General features: G+C 33.5%; 1 protein-coding gene across 1 annotated transcript in view; it reads left to right on the top strand.

Annotated features, from left to right (window-relative positions):
- Positions 1-774: 774 nt before the first annotated feature.
- LOC134706073 (low-density lipoprotein receptor-related protein 2-like) overlaps positions 775-20,704 on the top strand; it is a 36,903-nt gene continuing 16,973 nt past the window's right edge. Inside the window, exons 1-16 of the mRNA XM_063564783.1 lie at positions 775-985; positions 6,170-6,304; positions 7,410-7,529; positions 9,324-9,455; positions 10,137-10,256; positions 10,925-11,044; positions 11,607-11,723; positions 12,574-12,672; positions 13,134-13,302; positions 15,067-15,268; positions 15,885-16,098; positions 16,587-16,700; positions 17,227-17,443; positions 18,334-18,424; positions 18,719-18,819; positions 19,653-19,865. Coding sequence (XP_063420853.1) covers positions 919-985; positions 6,170-6,304; positions 7,410-7,529; positions 9,324-9,455; positions 10,137-10,256; positions 10,925-11,044; positions 11,607-11,723; positions 12,574-12,672; positions 13,134-13,302; positions 15,067-15,268; positions 15,885-16,098; positions 16,587-16,700; positions 17,227-17,443; positions 18,334-18,424; positions 18,719-18,819; positions 19,653-19,865 — 2,231 coding nt within the window. The 5' untranslated portion in view covers positions 775-918. The remainder of the gene's footprint in view (positions 986-6,169; positions 6,305-7,409; positions 7,530-9,323; positions 9,456-10,136; positions 10,257-10,924; positions 11,045-11,606; positions 11,724-12,573; positions 12,673-13,133; positions 13,303-15,066; positions 15,269-15,884; positions 16,099-16,586; positions 16,701-17,226; positions 17,444-18,333; positions 18,425-18,718; positions 18,820-19,652; positions 19,866-20,704) is intronic.

Genomic DNA, 20,704 nt, shown 5'->3' with positions numbered 1-20,704 from the left:
GCTCCTGCTTTGAGACACACCACATAAAGAATGATTTGAGACAGGTCATATTAAAAATGTGGGCGGGGTTAATCATGTTTAGTGGGGCCAACATAACCTCATCTGGGACATGTGATGTCCAATGACATTAGATTATTCAAACTGAACTTCATTACTCATTTTCCATAACATATGTTTTTATCAATAATTGCAACGTGTTTATACTAGTAGTTGTATTAGATAGACCTCTAGTTACTATCATGGTAATAAAATTGCAGTGGTAGATTTCACAAAAAAAATGACGACTAAGATTGGTCGTAAGTATACTGAATTGTTTAAACTTACGATCAATCTTAGGGACGACATCAAAAGTTCAATGAAGGTTAAAAAACTTAATTCACATATTTATTTTTCACTGACCCCCCTCCCCCCCCCCTTCTTAACAAAATTTGGGACAAATTGATTGACCCATATTGATGTATGTAAAAATCAATGTCGGATAACCACATCTTGCAGCAGTTCAACCCCCCCCCCCCCCAAACTATTTGAATTTTTTTTCAATTTTTTTTTTATCTTACATTGATCTTTTGAAGTCGTCCCTTAGTCTTAAGTTCTTTTGTGAAATCTACTCCTGATTTATAACATTTGTTTATGGTGGATTTTTTTTATGCATTTTTGTCTTTTTATATGTTCTTTTATCTTCTCAGAGTATGTTAAATCGATGTAATATCATAATCTAAATACCTTACTTGTTTCTATGAACAATTAATCAATAACAAGTTAGTGTATGTTGGTAAGAGCGAACAATGTTACCTGGATCCCATGCATGGGTATACATATAATCGAGCACACACAAGCAGTGACCTTGACACACGAAATTGTCCATAAGATAGTATTCTAAGCGGACGGTTGTACACACGGGCAGGGTATGTAGCCACGATGGAGTCAGTTCTTTCAATTGTCTTCTTGGTTGTTGTGGTTGTTTCAGTTGTAGAACATTCACAAGGTTAGTTTAAATTAGAGAACTTTTTGGAGTTTAGCCACAAATTATTTTTTATTTATTTGCAGATTTAGTTAGTTTGCAATATTCCAACAATAAATAACTTTAAAAAAATGACAAACCTCTTCAACTAGGAGTTAGCGAAATGAGGCAAACACGAAAGTTTATACAGCTTAGCTATGTTGGTATTTAAATTATGAGTCGCCAAGATGGACTATACTGCCTTGCATTTCTTTCTCAAATAGTGGACGTTACCTCAAGAAATTGTCAAAAGTAGATTTACACACATTTCTTAGATTGTTTGCATCCTTGGGCTGATATGTCATTATGAATACCCACATTTTTAGCCGTCTATTCATACAAAACATAGTCGTATATATGTAACACTCAGAAACGTGTCCTTCCCCCCAAACGTGTCCAATTCCCCTAAACGTGTCCACATTGACGTCACTGAACTGCAAAACATGTCTAGTTCAAAACATCGCCAAAGCGTGTTATTTGTATAAACGCCCAAACATGTCCATTTCTCAACAAACCCCCAAGCGTGTCCAATCCCAAAAACTTGTCCATATCAAGCGTTATTTGGTTATTGCTATTCCATTAACCTATACTAATTTTACCATTTCAACAGTGTAAAGTAAATTTATACAATACAAATGTAAAAAAATAAAAACTTGTAACCTATCACTAAATATGCATGAAATACTTGCAACTGGACAAAACGCAATCATCAGTTTAAAGATAATTTAAACAGTATAAAACAGTAAAATCATTAAAACAAGTATGTACTCTAAATATGCATGAAATACATGCAACTGGAAATACGCTATCAACAGTCTAGAAAGTGAATTGATACAATACAAATTAAATTTGCAATTACGGTAACCACTATAAAAACCGGCGTTGATCACATTACATTCATATTGATCCATAAAGAGAATCTACAAAACCAATGCATGAAATATTTGGCACTGGACGTTATGTCTCTTGATCGTGTGTCTTTAGTGATACTGAAAATCTTAAGTTTATATAAAGAAAACCGGATAAGCAGTTTATGATTTGATGATGTTTTGAAATACACACAAATTCAGATGGAGAACTATTAACAAAAGTTTAAAAAAAACCGCTGCCTAACGCCCGCACGGCAATATTCGGATAAATATAAAAATCATCATCGAAGTTTATAAGTACAAAATAATTTACAAAGTCACCGATTAATTAAGCTCTATGATTATGTGCAGATTCGCTCTCAACGAGTTTGAAATACTTGCAACTTACCAATAAGCCATTTCAGTCAAAAATTGATAACAATTACAGATTAGATTTTGAATTATGATATTCATTAAATACCTATATTTAATTAACCAAAGCTAATAAATGAAAACTTTGTCACCTGTGTCCCCATCATAAAATTGCCGTAAACGTTATCAGCGATTTTTTTAGGGGAGACGTGTATTAGCGCTTAAAGACACGAGACGTTCTGGCGCTAAATATTGGACACGTTTTGGCGAATAACATTTATTGGACACGTTTGGGATGGTGAATCCGGACACGTTTGGGGAATATTGTACATTTCGGACACGTTTAGGGAGAAAAGACACGTTTGGGGGAATAGGACACGTTTGGGGGGAAGGACACGTTTGGGAGTGTTACATATATACTCTTTTTAAACAATATTTCTTTGTTTTTTTAACAATGTGTAGTTTGCTATCCATATCTGTGTATTGAAAAATCCTATTCAGTACTAGTATATACGGATATGGATGTAATGGATAGTGAAAGAGGGGCAACAGTTGCAAAAGGAACAGTCAAACTCATAGATATAAATTAAACTGACAAAGCCATGGCTGAAAAAATAAAAAAAAAGACAAATAATAGTACACAAGACACAACACAGAAAACTAAAAACCAAGCAACACAAGCCCTACCAAAAAACGGGGTTGCTGACGGGTGCTCTGGAGGGTAAGCAGATCCTGCTCCACATGTGGAACCCGTCGTGCTTGTTGTTCATATTATTACAAAATAGTATATATGTTAAATAGTATACTCAGTAGGTCACATTCGTGCACTAGTTACACCATAAGGAACATAATAAACTGCACATTGCGGCTAGAAACTGGCAAAGGAATATTGATGCCAACTTTAAAAACGGAAATGTATTTTCTGTATTTGAACAAAATTGAACCATATTGGCTGTTGTGAAAACAATAATTATTTGGAGATATATTAAAACAGGAACAAATATACTGTCCCAGTCATGAAAAATGACCGTAAAACAAATTATATTCGTAGTTAAATTAATAACCCTTCTCGTAGTGTCTGTATCGAATGCGCTGGGTCCGTACGGTAAGTTGAAATTAAACTGGACCCCTGTTGTGTCACTTTTCGCTGAGCGCGAAGATTTAGATGGAATGGCACCGACTGGTTGAAATATAATTTTGGCAGTCATAATCATTTATATGGTCATATGCCGGAAAAGTATGAGATTATGTCAAGCTGTATTGGAATATATTCCCTATTAATTGATATCCATTCCACAACGGCTTGCCATAGATATTTTTATATATAGATGGGAGGGGTTGGGGGTGGGGGTGGGGGTCATAGATCGGATGTCACGGTGGACGATTCGTTTCCCAACCCGACTTTGTTCATCAGTTTAAAAACCAGCCTTCCGGTTCTGTATTTCGCATATATATACATCGGGGGATTCTTCACAGGTACTTTCTCCATGACATGATCTACTAACAATCCCTATATTTAACGAAATATTACCTAATATATTGGGATAGCATATCTTGCCATAGAAAACCTGACCTGTGATCGTTTTGTAAACGAAACACTTTTGTATTGAGGAAAAGTTCGGTAAGGTAGACCAAGGTACAAGATTTCAAAAAAATTTAGGGGGGGGGGGGGTGTGACTCACTGCCCAAGAGGGTGCAGGCTCCAGTCATGCAACATTGATTCCCTAAATGATCAACCTCATTTTTCTTACAATAAAGGGGGGCTGTGCAGGCACCCTGGGCGCTTTCTGGTCGATCCGGCTCCAGTCATGCAACATTGATTCCCTAAATGATCAACCTCATTTTTCTTACAATAAAGGGGGGCTGTGCAGGCACCCTGGGCGCTTTCTGGTCGATCCGGCCCCACGTCTATCCGGGCCAACGTCGATCCGGGCCAACGTCGATCCGGCCCATATGTAAAGTTGATCCCGCCCAAATAAAAAATATATTTATAAAATAACTTCATATTTTAAAATATGTTGAAAGTGCTATACAACCAACAACACATTAACTCTCATTTCGTATCGATCTAAAATAGCTCTTTAACTGGTACTCCAATACTTCACTAACCTTTTGTCATCCATCAACGGACACTTTTGGCAAATTCCATTTATACTTATAAAATGTGTCACAAATTCCTGCAAAATCAATATAGTTTATTCATATTTATTATGGGGCCGGATCGACTTGGGGCCGGATCCACGTGGGCCGGATCGACTTGGGCCGGATCAACTTGGGACCGGATTGACTTGGGGCCGGATCAGTTTGGGGCCGGAACGACCGGATACCCCCTGGGCAACCTTAAATATCCTCTGAAGTTTAAACAGGGGCGGATACAGCCATTTAGAAAAGGGGTCCAACTATATGTCCCCATTCAAATGTATTGATCATCTAAAAAGGGGGTTCCAACCCAAGAACCCTCCCTTGGATCTGCCACTGTTACACTTCATAGTTAACCTACACCTGGGATTAGAACATGGATTCTATCACAACATATGGTGTGCTACAGTAATTATTCACCGAAGACAGTTAAATTTTTAAAAATTTAATTAAAGCACAAGGCTAGGGAAGCATTTTAAATATTTTAAAATTTAACTGCCAAGAGTGGATAAATATTGCATTGTACAAGTTATGGTGCAATCTATTTCTCAAATGATTTTAGTCAATATACAGACAAATCTAATTCATTTTATGAATTATCTCTTTTAATGTTGCGTTGAGAAAAGTAAAAAAATGTGACGTCATAATAAATTTTTACCAATGATGAACTGGGACTAAACTAACTACACGTTGCTTATTTAAATGGAGATACTACTACTGCATTGCGTGTGATATGATTTTTATCTTCCAGAAACAGTTTAATCTTCAATTTTAAAACATGAGGCTGGAATACTAGTAGTGTCTTACATGTCTTAAATATGTAAAATTTAACGGATGAGAGTAGAAAAAATATCCTATTGGCATGCATGAGATTTGGTGGTGGAATCTTGTTTGTTGTTTCTCTAATGATTTTTAGGCAAATTGCAGACAAATTCCATCCTTCCATTTGAATGAAGAGATGTGTTCTTTCTATGTGACGTCATCAGGTATACATCACAATAGGAATTTAAGAAGAATAGCAAGAAAATTTGATGTCATATTCAAATTTTGATCAATGATTAGTTGAGATCAAACACATTTTTTTTAAGGAATGACTGTAATATTTTTTCTGTCTATGAAGAAATAACATAAAAAATGTGGTGCACACTGAATAACGCACGTAGTGGTTTATTTAACTGTGTGCACCACATTTGTTATGTTATTTCGAATAAACAGAAAAATGTTAGTCATTTCTTATAATTTAATTCTAAATTCCATTTTAAACCGTAGAAAACCATGAAAAAATGTTGATGACGCCACGGTCACATGACTAAATTATGTCTATGGGCTCATAACAAAATAACGTCAGCCAATCAGAAGACGTGTTGCATCCAAAATTGAATTATTATTAGATAATAATAATCAGCAGGTCAGAAAAGGATAAATCGGGTAATAATTAGAGAAATTGAATTATCTCAAGTCTGCCACCAATTTAACTCAATTTTCTCTAGTGGATCCATTATTTGGTGAAAAAAATATTCTTTATCATAATATTACTTGAAAACAGGAACATGGAAGGAATTTCTTAAGATAACGAGTTTTGTTGTATATGTAAAATTTTCATTTTATGAAATGGATAGTAATCCTTGATTTGAATAAATTATATTAACCAGTGATGTTAAAGATACTTAGGGGATGTCCATGAAATATTCTGAACACGAAGGAGGGTTAGAGAATTTGTTGTTTTTCTGAACAAACTTTTTTAGCAAAAAACAAGAAATGAAAAAAACAAAAATGTTAAATGCGATGTCTGACTTTACTAAATTATCAGGTCAAACACACATTAAGAAGATAGTGTGCAGTGATGAATCTGTCTTGTGCCACGATGGTTCACACTGTGTGGAGAAGGCCAAATTTTGTGATGGACAGAATGACTGCTTTGATCTCTCAGATGAATTATTTTGTGGTGAGTTATTTACATTATCGAGATTGTTCATTTTAAAATGCTCAATGTATATATTTACAGCATATAATATATATGAAAACAGCAATACTGTTTCTGGTTTTATTCTGTATGACCTAGAATCTCAGCATATCTTATAATGAAAAATATTCCAGATCTTATTATGAATCATCTACAACTCCAAATTTTTTTTTTTTATATTCTTGGCAACTTTTATTATAAAACTGTATTTCATCAGTAGATATACTATAATTACTTTCTTAGTTGTGTATTTTATTATATAATTACATAAAAATTGTAAAATATTGCCTTTATACAGTTTTATGATCATATTTTAAGGTCTGAACACTTATATCCAAAGTTTTTCTGGCAACTGAAAAAAACAACCCCTGGACAAAGAAACTTTATTCTATTTTTGACAATCTAGGATTTTCAAACCTACAGCTGGGGGAAACTTTTCTATTAAACAATATCTACCAAGTATTTAACAACGAGTGATTGATCAGTGCACACAGGATCAATCATCAAAAATTCATGATTCATCAAAACTTAAATTTTACCAACAATTTCATAATTCAAAGCAGCGTAGTTCTTAAGTTGATGTTCTAAGTAATAGATTAGAAAGGTCATCTCTGTGTAAAATTAGATTGAGTGCACACAATCTTGCTATTGAAAAGGGGCGATATTTAGGTTTAGCCACAGACGAACGAGTTTGTAATGTATGTAAATCAGGTGAGGTAGAAGATGAAAATCACTTTTTACTGAAATGTGAAATTTTTTCCAACTATAGATTTAACTTTAAAAATAAGATATTAAATATACTTCCTACATGTTGTAGTGAAAATAAGCTAAATATTAATAGTTGTATTAATAGTAATTCTTTAAAAGTCCTGAAAGTGACTAGTTCTTATATATATAAATGTCTGATGTATAGAAACGAGATTTTAGCTTCTTAATTATAACATATTTAAATACTAGTAACTGTATGCTGTATTCATTGTTGTAATGCACTGTAATATGGGCCTTTGCCAATTATTGTAATTGTGTTTGTGCCAATAAAATATTTGTATTTGTATTTGTACAAACTTTAAATTAGTTTTATATTTAGGGAAACAGAGCTGTACTCCAGTGGAGTTCCCATGTCTAGATGGAGATCAGTGTGTACCCAGAGCCAATATTTGTGATTATTCCCATGATTGTCATGATGGCTCTGATGAAGATATATGTGGTAGGTATTATTGTGTGACCTTGAACTTTCCCATGATTGTCATGATGGCTCTGATGAAGATATATGTGGTAGGTATTATTGTGTGACCTTGACCACTCCCATGATTGTCATGATGGCTCTGATGAAGATACATTGTATATGTGGTAGGTATTATTGCATGACCTTGACCACTCCCATGATTGATGATTGTCATGATGGCTCTGATGAAGATATATGTGGTCTGTATTATTGTTTGACCATAACCACTCCAATGGTTGCTATGATAGCTCTGATGAAGATATATGTCATTTTATGTGGATGGTATTATTGTATGACCTTGACCTCTCCCATGATGGCTCTGATGAAGATATTTGTGGGTGGTATTATTGGATGACCTTGACCTCTGCCATAATTGTCATGATGGCTCTGATGAAGATTTATGTAGTAGGTATTATTGTATGACCTTGACCATTCCCATGATTGCCATGATAGCTCTGATAAAGATATATGTCATTTTATGTAGGTGGTATTATTGTATGACATTGACCTCTCCCATGATTGTCATGACAGCTCTGATGAAGATATTTGTGGGTGGTATTGTTGAATGACCTTGACCACTCCCATGATTGTCATGATGGCTCTGATGAAGATATATGTGGTAGGTATTATTGTATGACCTTGACCACTCCCATGATTGCCATGATAGCTCTGATAAAGATATGTCATTTTATGTAGGTGGTGTTATTGTATGACCTTGACCTCTCCCATGATTGCCATGACAGCTCTGATGAAGATATTTGTGGGTGGTATTATTGGATGACCTTGACCACTCCCATGATTGTCATGATGGCTCTTATTAAGATATATGTGGTAGTTCTTATTGTATAACCTTGACCTCTCCCAGGATTTCCATGATGGCTCTGATGAAGATATATATGGGTGGTATTATTGTATGACCTTGACCACTCCCATGATTGCCATGATAGGTCTGTTGAAAATAAATGTGGGTGGTATTATTGTATGACCTTGACCTCTCCAATGATTGCGATGACAGTAGTGATAGTTATATGCAGTTGGTATTATTTATTGCCATGATGGCTCGGATGAAGATATATGTGGTAGGTATTATTGTATGACTTTGAACTCTCCCATGATTGCCACTATTGCTCTGGTGAAGATATATGTGGTAGGTATTATTGTGTGACCTTGAACTTTCTCCTGATTGTCATGATGGCTCTGATGAAGATATATGTGGTAGGTATTATTGCATGACCTTGAATTCTGCCATGATTGTCATGATGGCTCTGATGAAGATATATGTGGTAGGTATTATTGCATGACCTTGAATTCTCCCAAGATTGTCATGATGGCTCTGATGAAGATATATGTGGTAGGTATTATTGCATGACCTTGAATTCTCCCATGATTGTCATGATGGCTCTGATGAAGATATATGCCGTAGGTGTTTTTGTATGACCATGGCAACTCCAAGGATTACTCTGATGAAGATATATGTGGTAGGTATTGTATGACCTTGACCTGTCATGATTGTCATGAGGGTTCTGACAAAGATAAATGTGGAAGGTATTATTCTATGACCTTGACCACTCCTATGATTGCCTTGATATTTCGGATGAAGATAATTATGGTAGGTATTATTATATGACCCTAATCCTTAAAGAGTGTATACCAAAATATATTGCCCATTTGTTGAGAGGCAAACAGTTATCTATAGTTACTTACATTCACATCATTTTGCCTCTACTATCACCTCAGAATCATTATTTATTAGTATTTCTGTATATTATATTATAGAGGCCACAGAGAGGTGCAATGAACAGCATGGGAGATATTTGTGTAAAAATGCACAACAGTGTATAAATATGAGTCTACTATGTAATGGCATAACTAACTGTCTAGACCAATCAGACGAGGGAGGGCAGTGTGGTATGTATTATTAATGAGGCTGATTCAGTCAAGATAATTAATGTTTAAAGACCAAATGAATTTTATTGACTGTTGCATACATTTATTATTGCAATTGATGAAGAATGGACACAAGTTCCATATTTGTTTACTAGCTTAGATTTGAGTAAATTCAAAATCAATCAAAATTTTAAGTGCCATCCTTGTGGGTAATGTCAACTCAATTATCATAGATTTAAGAAGGATAATGAGGGGTTTGAAAGGGGCATTAGAAAATTGGCATTTTTTAGCAATAATTGAGAACAACAATGAAAACTTACCTTTTGAATTGTTTTTTTATTCAAAAGAGAAGAAAAAAACGTATTCTGTACTGTTTTTCTACGCCGGAAGCAGCGTAGTGACTTCAACGCGGAGTTTCCCCCTTTGTTAAGTTCAAACACAAATACCTAACAAACTGACAAGATGAACGATCTTAGACTACGGTAGGATATGAATCCACAATATTATACATTTATATGAAAAATCTTGCATTGTTATAATATTATGGTGTAGATGTCTTAATAGCTGCTGCATTGTCAAAAAGGTTTTACAGATTCTTCCCATATATGCATTTTTTTTTTTCGTTTTTTTTTTTCTTTGGTCGGGTTGTTGTCTCTTTGACACATTCCCCATTTCCATTCTCAATTGTATGCATTATTTCAGAGGAGTCCAGTAAGAACTGTACATCTGATGGTTATTGTGGACATACCTGTCTACCTACTCCAACAGGTTCAGTGTGTCAGTGTAAGGAAGGCTTCTTGTTACAGGGAAACTCATGTCAAGGTATTTGGTAGATATTAATAACTTTTATTTCTCATGGATTACCCAAACAACAAAGAGAAATATATTTATGCACCTTCATAATTGTTTATGTTTCTAAATATTTATGTAAAAGTAAAACATGTACCTTTAATAATGAAAATAATAATTTATCTATTGTACACGACCTGAAATTTTCTTCTTCTTTATCTGACCAGCTTACATCAGACTCGGACTTCTCTTGAACTGAATTTTAATGTGCGTGTTATTATGCGTTTACTTGTCTACATTGGTTAGAGGTATAGGGGGAGGGTTGAGATCTCACAAACATGTTTAACCCTGAGTGCCGCATTTTTGCGCCTGTCCCATGTCAGGAGCCTCTGGCCTTTGTCAGTCTTGTATTATTTTAATTTTAGTTTCTTGTGTACAATTTGGAAATTAGTATGGCGTTCATTATCACTGAACTAGTATATATTTGTTTAGGGGCCAGCTGAAGGACGCCTCCGGGTGCGGGAATTTCTCGCTACATTGAAGATCTGTTGTTTTTTATTTGATCGGGTTGTTGTCTCTTTGACACATTCCCCATTTCCATTCTCAATTTTATTAGTCTGTTATTAAAAATGTTCTAGTGCAATGAAGATTAGCAATAAGAGCACTGAATCCTTTCTCTATATTTCATACATCTTTTTCAGATGTAAATGAATGTCAAAACAAAGTCTGTAGTCAGCATTGTATAAACACTCCAGGATCATATAATTGTTCTTGTGATGAAGGGTACAACTTTGAAAATAGCAGGCAGTGTATAGCTAATGGTTAGTATTGTGTAGAAGTATTTCATTTCTTTATGTAACTAGTGAAAAATTATAGGCCTATTCATGATGAAAGATTTTGTAAAATAATGAAACAGCTTAATAGAATATACATAAAAAAAACTTGGAATAGTTTTTAAACAATGTTTGAAATTTAACAACAATATATGTAATAAATTTTCAAAGAATTTGTACCTGCCATTAGCAGCAAGATCAATCTAATTTAAATTAAATCCAATCTAATTAAAATTAAATCCTTTAATTGCTCCTGTTCTGATATGTCGCGCATCAAGGTGCGTGACATATCAGAACAGGAGCAATTAAAGGATTTAATTTTAATTAGATTGCAGCAAGATATGTGGAGTAGGATATGCATAACTCTTAACAACAGAACTCCTGTGATCACACCAAATTTTTTGATGGGGTCCATTTTGTGAATTTGTGTTTGCCTATTGCCAACTTTTTTGGGCAATTGTAATGTTGTTTTTTCTTATAATATTTCATTGTCCATTTTGGGCACTATTTTCTCTCTAACTGTGAATAATGGTTTATTTATTTTTTTCAGGTTCTGATCCAGTATTATATATAGCAGCATACAACAGAATTGTATCGTACAACATCAGGTCCTCTAACCAACAATTGGTCACAGTTGTAGATAGCCTCAGTCATGTTCAGTATATAGGTAAAAGTAAAATATTAAACAAATAAGAGAACAGAAAGTACAAAAAAAGAATATAGGTAAAATTTCCACCATTATGATTCCTCCAGACTGTGAACTATAATTTTATTTATATTTTATTGAAGCTGGCATGTATCTATTGTTCTTCTAAGTTCCAGATAATATAAGAAATTTAATTTTGAAAAATTTAAGATTGCACTAAAGGCAATAAAAACCATATTGTCACAATGGTTTGACAGGTGTATTTAGCTATCTTGTATTGTCACAATGGTTTGACAGGTGTATTTAGCTATCTTGTAGCCTCATCTCTACATTTAATTTGTGTGCAGTGATGTTAACGTTTTTAAGGTCATATCCATCACCATGTCTAGCAGATTGTTAATGATATAGTCTCATTAAGGGAGATAACTCTAATTCAAAATGTTGCCAAAATTTGTTCCACTGCTTATTACTTCATTAAATAGCTCACACTGCAAAATGAAAGCATTTTGCACCATAGACTTGGACTTTGAATCCTTTTATTATCTATAGAAAGATGTGGTGATTTTTTAGGGATATTTAATGTGTAAGAGGGCATGTTGCTGTCATTATGAATAAGACAATAACCGAAATGACAAATATTTTTATTTAACCTTGATTTTGGTCATGTTTTGATTTTGAGTATGCAAATATACTGTAAACTAGATATAATACGACTGTTTTTGTGGATGGGACAGTATCACAGATTTCAGTGTAGTTACTTTTCTGTATTAAACCTTTCTAATTGACTGAAATAGATTTCAAGTTTAGGCAGAGGTCAAGGATTTCTATTAATATATGGACTGCCCTGTATCAATTTTGTGTTTCTTTACAGCTGCAGACAGTACACATTTATATTGGACAGACCAGAAAGACGAGGCTGTATATAAATATGACATTGATGATGGTCACATGTGGAAAGTGGTAGATACAGGTATACCTATAGGACAAGTCTTAAAATCAAAATAGCAATTTCGTAATTATGAACATCAAAGTGAAAGCAAATTTTCAGATTTGATGAATATGCCCATACTTTAGTTAATAGATGGCTTTCAGACATGTGCTCTTTTCTATGCACTTTCCTGTAAATTTCTGTTTGTCAATGCTAAATTTATGTCATTATATCACATTAAGAATTAATTGTTTAGTGAAGTTTTTTACATCAATTGACCCCTGATCAACCTGTAAAGCTCATTCCTAAAGAACAAATAGAGACTGGTGTATTGTGACATCTTACCTAGAATAAAAGAGTTTTTATTTTACTTAATAATGGAGTAAAGACAAGGTCTCAAAGAAATCTTTTTGAGCTATATGTATCTTTATTGTTTTAGACTCAAATTGGCATGAGTGTCTCATGTGAACACATTTGTATGTAATTGCTCTATAATATTTTAGGTATTGACTCTCCTAGAGGTATTACAGTAGATGCAGTGACAAATCACCTGTATATTGTGGACAGTTCTAAAAATAGAATAACTGTGTGTGATAATTATGGTGGAGTATGTACAGTGATACAGAAAGATCTGCACACACCAGAGGACATACTTATTGTGTATAAACACAGGTTAATAAATTTCAATCTAATATAAATATAATTTTGTCATTTCATTTAGTGTGACGTTCATTATCACTAAACTAGTATATATATTTGTTTAGGGGCCAGATGAAGGATGCCCCGGATGCGGGAATTTTTCGCTGCATTGAAAACCTGTTGGTGACCTTCTGCTGTTGTCTGTTCTTCTATGGTCAGGTTTGTTGTCTCTTTGGCACATTCCACATTTCCATTCTCAATTTTATTGAACTACATTCAGTTGTCATCATGCGTAGCAACACTAAATGTGTGGTTAAAAATAAACACTGAAACCAATTTACTTCAAATATTGGTTTGTCTTATTTTCAGGGCTCACGCTACCAGGCAACTTGGGCGAAGAAGTCGCTTTCCCTACCGTCACTTCGCTTTCCCCGACCCCCAAAAGCGAAGACAAGTCGCCCTGTTGTTTACGATACTCGCTTTCAGTTGCTCACGTCATCGGACATTTTCAATTTTTACCAAGTTGATGAAACATCAACTTTTTATTGATAATTAAAGACATTTAGACATAAACGATTAATAATCTTATGAAATGAGGTTGAAGCATCGTTTTCTACAGTGTGTAGCAAGTTATTTGATAAAAATACAACTTTTTATCACTTGGTGCACTCCCGGAAGTTCCGGTGCTTGTTACTCGAAAACCTACTTCAACCTAACTTTCGGCTGCAAAATAAGTTTGTTACTTCATTTAAACTTGATAAAAGTTGCCCCCAGTAAATGTTCAATCCATTTATTGCATTAAAAACGTCATGATCCTTTCCAAATAACTTGTCAAACATCGTTTATTTTTGTAAATTTTCTTGCAATTGTCCGCCATTGTCCAATTTCTAAACTAAGGATCGGAAACGGACCAACAATGACCGAAATCCGTATTTTTACAAAAATTACTACGGAGACACGGATGGAACAGCTGACAGAAGAATATTGATCACAAAAGGAAAAATTACGCATTCCACACGCATTAAAAGAGTTTTGGTTACATCTAAATAAACTCATCATTGATTGGTGTATATAATTTCCTATAATTTATATGGATTGTTGTAAACTATTGTAAAGTTGCTTAACTCTTAGACTATTACACTAATATCAATATATTATGGCCCAGCTTACCTTTATATATCTTTTGATGAGAAACACTGATTTCATACACCAGATAGTTTTTAATTTAATTGTAATTGATATATTATAAATTCTTTACCTTTTTTTTTTAGTGCTAGACATTTAGTTGGTACCAAGGACCATAGTAAAATTTAAACAACTTTTAATTTGAAATGTTACTTTAATTGAATACTCAGATATGAATTGAACAATATAAATAAGAACATTATTTACAAATGACCTTTTATACTACAGTATAATCCAAACATTGTAGCGCACCGCGCGAATGAGCACTTCTCTTTCAAATCTCACCACTTCTCCCTATCAGTTTCAAAAAGAGAAGTCACTTCTCCCTATAATTCTGAAGTAGTGTGAGCCCTGATTTTACTTGAATATTTCCCCTAGATGATAGTATTCAGCATTGATTTGCTTGTAAAGTTTTACTGATCATTAAAGATTCAACCATCAACTGCTTATAAAATATTAATATAATTTTTGTTCGCCCTTGAAATTGAAAAGAAACTATATATATTCCAAGTATGCATACTATTTTTGTAAAATTATTCCATAATAGCTTCTTTTAATGGTTGTCTATAGATTTTTTGTATCAAATCAAGTACATACAGTTATTGCTTTCAGGATTCTTATTTGGTCAGAGGTTGGTAAGAATCCTGCCATAATGAAATCCCAATTGGATGGCAAGGTGAAGAACATACTAATTAATAAAGACATTCAGCACCCAAGCAGTATTGCTGTAGATGAACCTATAGATAGGTTTTATTGGTTAGACTCTGAATTAGATAGGATAGAAAGTATCCAGCTAGATGGATCAGACAGACAGGTAAATATCATTCTAGAATCTTTTTAAGTCCCCACCTGAATTGGCAATGGGGCATTAAAAAGTAAAATCACAAAAATACTGAACTCAGAGGAAAATCAATTAGGAAAGTCCTCAATCACATGGCAAAATCAAATAACAAAACGCATCAAAAACGAATCGACAAGATTTTACTGTCATATTCCTGACTTGGTACAGGCATTTTCAAATGTAGAAAATGGTGGATTAAACCTGGTTCTACAGTGCCAACCCTCTCACTTTAATAACAGTCTCATCAAATTCTGTTATATTTACATGATGCGTTAAATAAACAGTCACAATTAATAAAATAGTCGATAAGTGTTACCTGTGACCATTTGCCCTGTCCGTCTTTCCATCAGCACCATTTCTTTTTCCACACAAACTCCACTTTGCCTCATGCAAATTTTAAGAAACTCAAGCTATGAACCTAAATTTAAGGACAGCACGTTCAAAATAAGGGCAGTGAGTCACTTACCATTCAAAAATTATTGTTTTTTAAAACTTAGAAAATGCATTTTAATGAACAAGGGAATTATTGCATTTTAGTTGATTTTTGAAATGTAAGAACTCAAGAAAGATATTGAATTTTTATTTGTAGATTGTTATCTCCAGAAAAGTGGTTAATCCTTTTGGATTGTTTGTATTTGAAGATACCATGTATTGGGCTGACCAAGAACATGCATCTGTGATGTCCGCTAGTAAGTTCAGTGGCAGACAGCTGTTGCCATTGTCAACAGGAATAAATCATGTGACTAGTCTTGTTATAGACCATCCAGTTTTATATCCTTCTGGTTATGGGTCATTGCACCAAGGTAAGTTCTGGTGTCTTTCTATAGAAACTAATTCGTTCATTTGTATGTCAATTGTTAGTTCATTTGTTTGTTTGCTGCATTTTAAAATATATATGGCATCAATATTTTAAAAAGAATTGAACAAACTGATGGAAGAAAATTTATTAGCTTTTTTTTTACAAAAGGATGATTGTTCAGTTTTCTTACACTTCAATCTATCATCTTATTGTGTAAATAATGTGACATACCGAATTAGACTATTTACCGGAATTGTTATCACATAAGCAACATGACGGATGCCACATGTGGAGCAGGATCTGCCTACCCTTCTGGAGCACCTTAGATCACCCCTAGTTTTTGGTGGGGTTCGTGTTGTTTATTCTTTAGTTTTCTATATTGTGTCATGTGTACTATAGTTTGTCTGTTTGTCTTTTTCTTTTTTAGCCATGGTGTTGTCACTTTATTTACGATTTATGAGTTTGACGGTATCTTTCATCCCTCTTTTTCAGACAATACATGTCTACTGTCTACATGTTCAGACATTTGTCTCCCCTCTCAGAAAGGCCATTCTTGTAGATGTCCAGTAAACAAGGTTTTAGATGTCAACAATAGAACATGTATTGGTAAGATTATATTGTAGTGCAAGAAATAGGCTTAATTATAAACAGAAAAATGTTCAGACATTTTTTAAGATGTGAATAGCAAAACATGGACTTTGCTACATATACAAAATAGGGTCGGCATCTTGCATCCAAAGCAAGGTTAGATTTCTTATTACTTTTTTTATTTTTTTATTTTGTTGATAACCTTATGATTCCCACAAATGTCTTCCACTTGTAAGTTTGTTTTTTAATTATAAAATTTGACAAGTATGCATGTACTGTGCTGATGCCTCAGTGCAAGAACACTATGATTTTCCATTTTCCAATTTGATATAATGGTCGTTAATTAGTTGATAGATTGTCATGTAATGGGTTAATTCACTGACAAAATTATCAAGTTTTATATTACAATTTTGACTAAATATTTTTGAGTTTTGGCCCTTGATTGCTTTATCACTTAGGCAATAATAAATGTATGGGGGTTTGCTGTCATAATTTATCACCTCTTGTATTGCCTTGAAGCATTTGTATCTTACTTTATTTCTAGATAATGTAGAATGTCCTAGGATACTGATAGGAGAAAACAGAGCTATATTGACCTATCCATTGTGTGGGATAGGGAAACAGGAATATCTCGCATCACATATCATTACTGAGGAAATGAAAAAGGTTTCTGTCATAGCACAATCTGGGACAGAATTATTGTATAGAGATGTTAGTCGAGGGGTGATTGCATACATCAATTTAAACGAGTCAAGGCCAAGGTAAGCATGTGTCATCTTATTCATTTAGTTCAGATATTTTTAGCGTACTATGACTGATATTATAAACAATTTAGCTTCATACTCCTGAAAACAAAACAAAAATATCCCTATAGTGTTAAATTTTTTTTAAAGATGAATTAGTAAAAATTATAAAATATTATAATATTTTGTTTTTCCACTGTGACATCATTCCTTGTGTTAACTAATAACTGTTGTGAATTAAGTAGTTATAGGAGGCATTCACCTAAATAGCACAAATTTTCCTACAGTTTAAATAATGAAGGGTAATTTTTGTTTTTTTCAAATCAAGACAATTTGACAACAATTTTTCCTCAGTGCAAGAGAATTCATGAATATAAAGAAAAACACAGTATCAAAGGGAGATAAGTTTCTACTTGTGATAAAAGAGGGACCAAAGATACCAAAGGGACAGTCAAACTCATAAATCTAAAACAAACTGACAACGCCATGGCTAAAATGAAAAAGACAAACAGACGAACGATAGTACACATGACAAAACATAGAAAACCAAAGAATAAACAACACGAACCCCACCAAAAACTAGGGGTGATCTCAGGTGCTCCGGAAGGGTAAGCAGATCCTGCTCCACATGTGGCACCCGTCATGTTGCTTATGTTTACCCTCTTTAAATAAAGAATTTATTATTATTATTATTATTATATGTGATATCAAATCTGGTAAACAGTCTAATTCAGTAGGTCACATTCATGATAAAACTAGACCAATGCACCATAAAAGTTATACAAGCACTGAACTATTGTAGAGAAGGAAATATGAAATCAGTTGGTCAAATATAAGTATGCACATCCATTGATTGTTGATTTGTAGTTTGCTTTGCACAATTTTTTCAATGAATATTTTTTTTAAAGGGAGATAATCCTATTCAAGAACTTGCATACTGTGTCTGATGTATGTGTTGACTGGAACAGCGGTATCCTGTATTGGACAGATCCTGCTCAGGTTAGATATTATGATTATTTCTTGTATTGGAAAGGTTGGTGCATGTGTATTGCCAAATTTAAAACATTATACCTTCCCTATAAAACTCCTGGAAGAAAACTTATATAATCTGCAATTATTATATAACAAATTGAGTTTTTCAGCATTTAATGACAGGTGATCATAATACTTGTATAATTCAAGATTTATATCTTATAATTGCACCAGGTGATTTTTATTTAATATGTAAAGGTTAAGTGATTTGTTAAGAACTGTTTATTTATGCAGTATTGTATTTGGCAAGTTTCCTTTCAGGGTGTGGTACAAGCTGGTAAATTCAAGGAAGGATTAATCACTACTATTACAAGAGCAGAGAAACAACATCCAAATTCTATTGCTTTTGATCCTGTTGGAAGGTATGAATAAGTGGCAAATTTAATTTGTTAATTACCAATGGTTAGAGAATAGAACTATAATATAAGAAAGAAGATGTGATATTATTGCCAATGAGACAACTATCCACAAAATACCAAAATGACACAAACATTAACAACTATAGATAACCATATGGCCTTCAACAATGAGCAAAGCCCATATAAGTTTTGTTCTCCACCTTTAACAAAACATCAACTTATCTCCAAAAAGCCAAGTGATACCTAGAAGACAATACCACGTCTTTAACATGACTACAATTGTCTACTTTTAAAACTCCAATCTACATTGTGTCTAGACAAAACTTTGAATAAATCATCCACCAGCATCAATTATATTTGACAAAAGATAAATACAAATACAGACTAGCATGGTTCCATGGACAGGTACATAAAGACGCTGTATCACTCTGTAAGAGGAATATGAAGTGCTATGTGATGTCACAAACTGAAACTAATACACCATGACAAAAATGAAACTTGAATACTGTGGATTCATTTATTTTCGTGGGTACCAATTTTCATGAATTAGGGAAAACTTGCAAGTTCGTGGTTATTTAATTTTGTGGTTTTGATGCAGTCTACATACAAGCCTATAGTAAATATGTCATTCGTGGAACATTTAATTTCGTGGTTCACCTGTAACCACAAAATGCACGAAATTGGTATCCAACGAAAATTAATGAATCCACAGTATCTGATAATTCATTAATACTAGAGATAATTTTTGCCAGGATAAAAAAAACTTGAGAAATTCAATTTCAGTTATATTTGAAGGTGATATTATAATTTTTGACAAGTATATTATTTTATTGCAGGAAAATATACTATTCTACATCTGGAAAAATATCACAAATTATCTCCTGTTACTCAGATGGGGACAATTGTTCTGTAATCAGTGTCAAAGTATCTCTTGTCAGTGACATGGTAGTTGACCAAAACAGTAAACGTTTGTTCTACACAGAGACAGGAGATCACAGTATATATGCTATAAGTTTGGAAGGTGATGTCCCTGCTGTTACAATTCACAGGTACACCTTTAATAGCTGTTGGTCAATTTAAGAAATTTTTATTACTAAAAACTTAAAGTAATGTTAAAGGAATGGCTGTAATATTTTTTCTGTCTTTGAAGAAAAAACATAAAAATGTGGTGCACACTGAATAACCTGCTATGATTTGCTTTGCTATGCTATTTTTTTATGTTATTTCCAATAGACAGACAAAATATTACCATCTTTTCTTATAATTTAATTCTTAATTCTTAATTCCATTTTAAACAGGAGTAAACCATGAAAAAACATTCATGACATCACAGTCACATGAAAAAACTATGTCTATATATGAGCTGATAAACAAAACAACATCAGCCAATCAGAAGACATGTTACATCCAAGATTAAATTATTGCAGAATATAAATAATTCTAACCATCAATATAACATGAGGGGCCATATTAGTTTAAGGACTGTTGGTGCAGATCCTTAATAAATAAATATAACATGTAGTATTATCTGAATTTAAAGGACTAACTGCACATAACTGTTAATCGAGGTTGTTAAACTCTTCAAAGTAGATGTAGAATGCATATTGGATGCATGGGAAATAAGCCAGTGAAACAGCAATCCTACAAAACAAAAAATAAAAAAAAACCAGAAGACATAGTGCTAAAATAATTCCTGTAATTCTATACACTTTATCAATCTAAGAACAATGTGTATTTTAAGGTGGTAACTTACACTACAGGGAGATAACTCTGTAAACTATATAGTCAGCTAAACATTTTAATTACGTTGTGTTGTAAACGAAATATACAGCCTCTCAATGATCAAAATTGGTGTTTGTCAAACTGCTTTATAACCAGTGTAATTTTT

This window comes from Mytilus trossulus, chromosome 2 (assembly GCF_036588685.1).
Source record: "Mytilus trossulus isolate FHL-02 chromosome 2, PNRI_Mtr1.1.1.hap1, whole genome shotgun sequence".
NCBI lineage: Eukaryota > Metazoa > Mollusca > Bivalvia > Mytilida > Mytilidae > Mytilus > Mytilus trossulus.
Note: the sequence above shows the minus strand (reverse complement) of the source record. Positions and strands in the feature narration are given on the sequence as shown.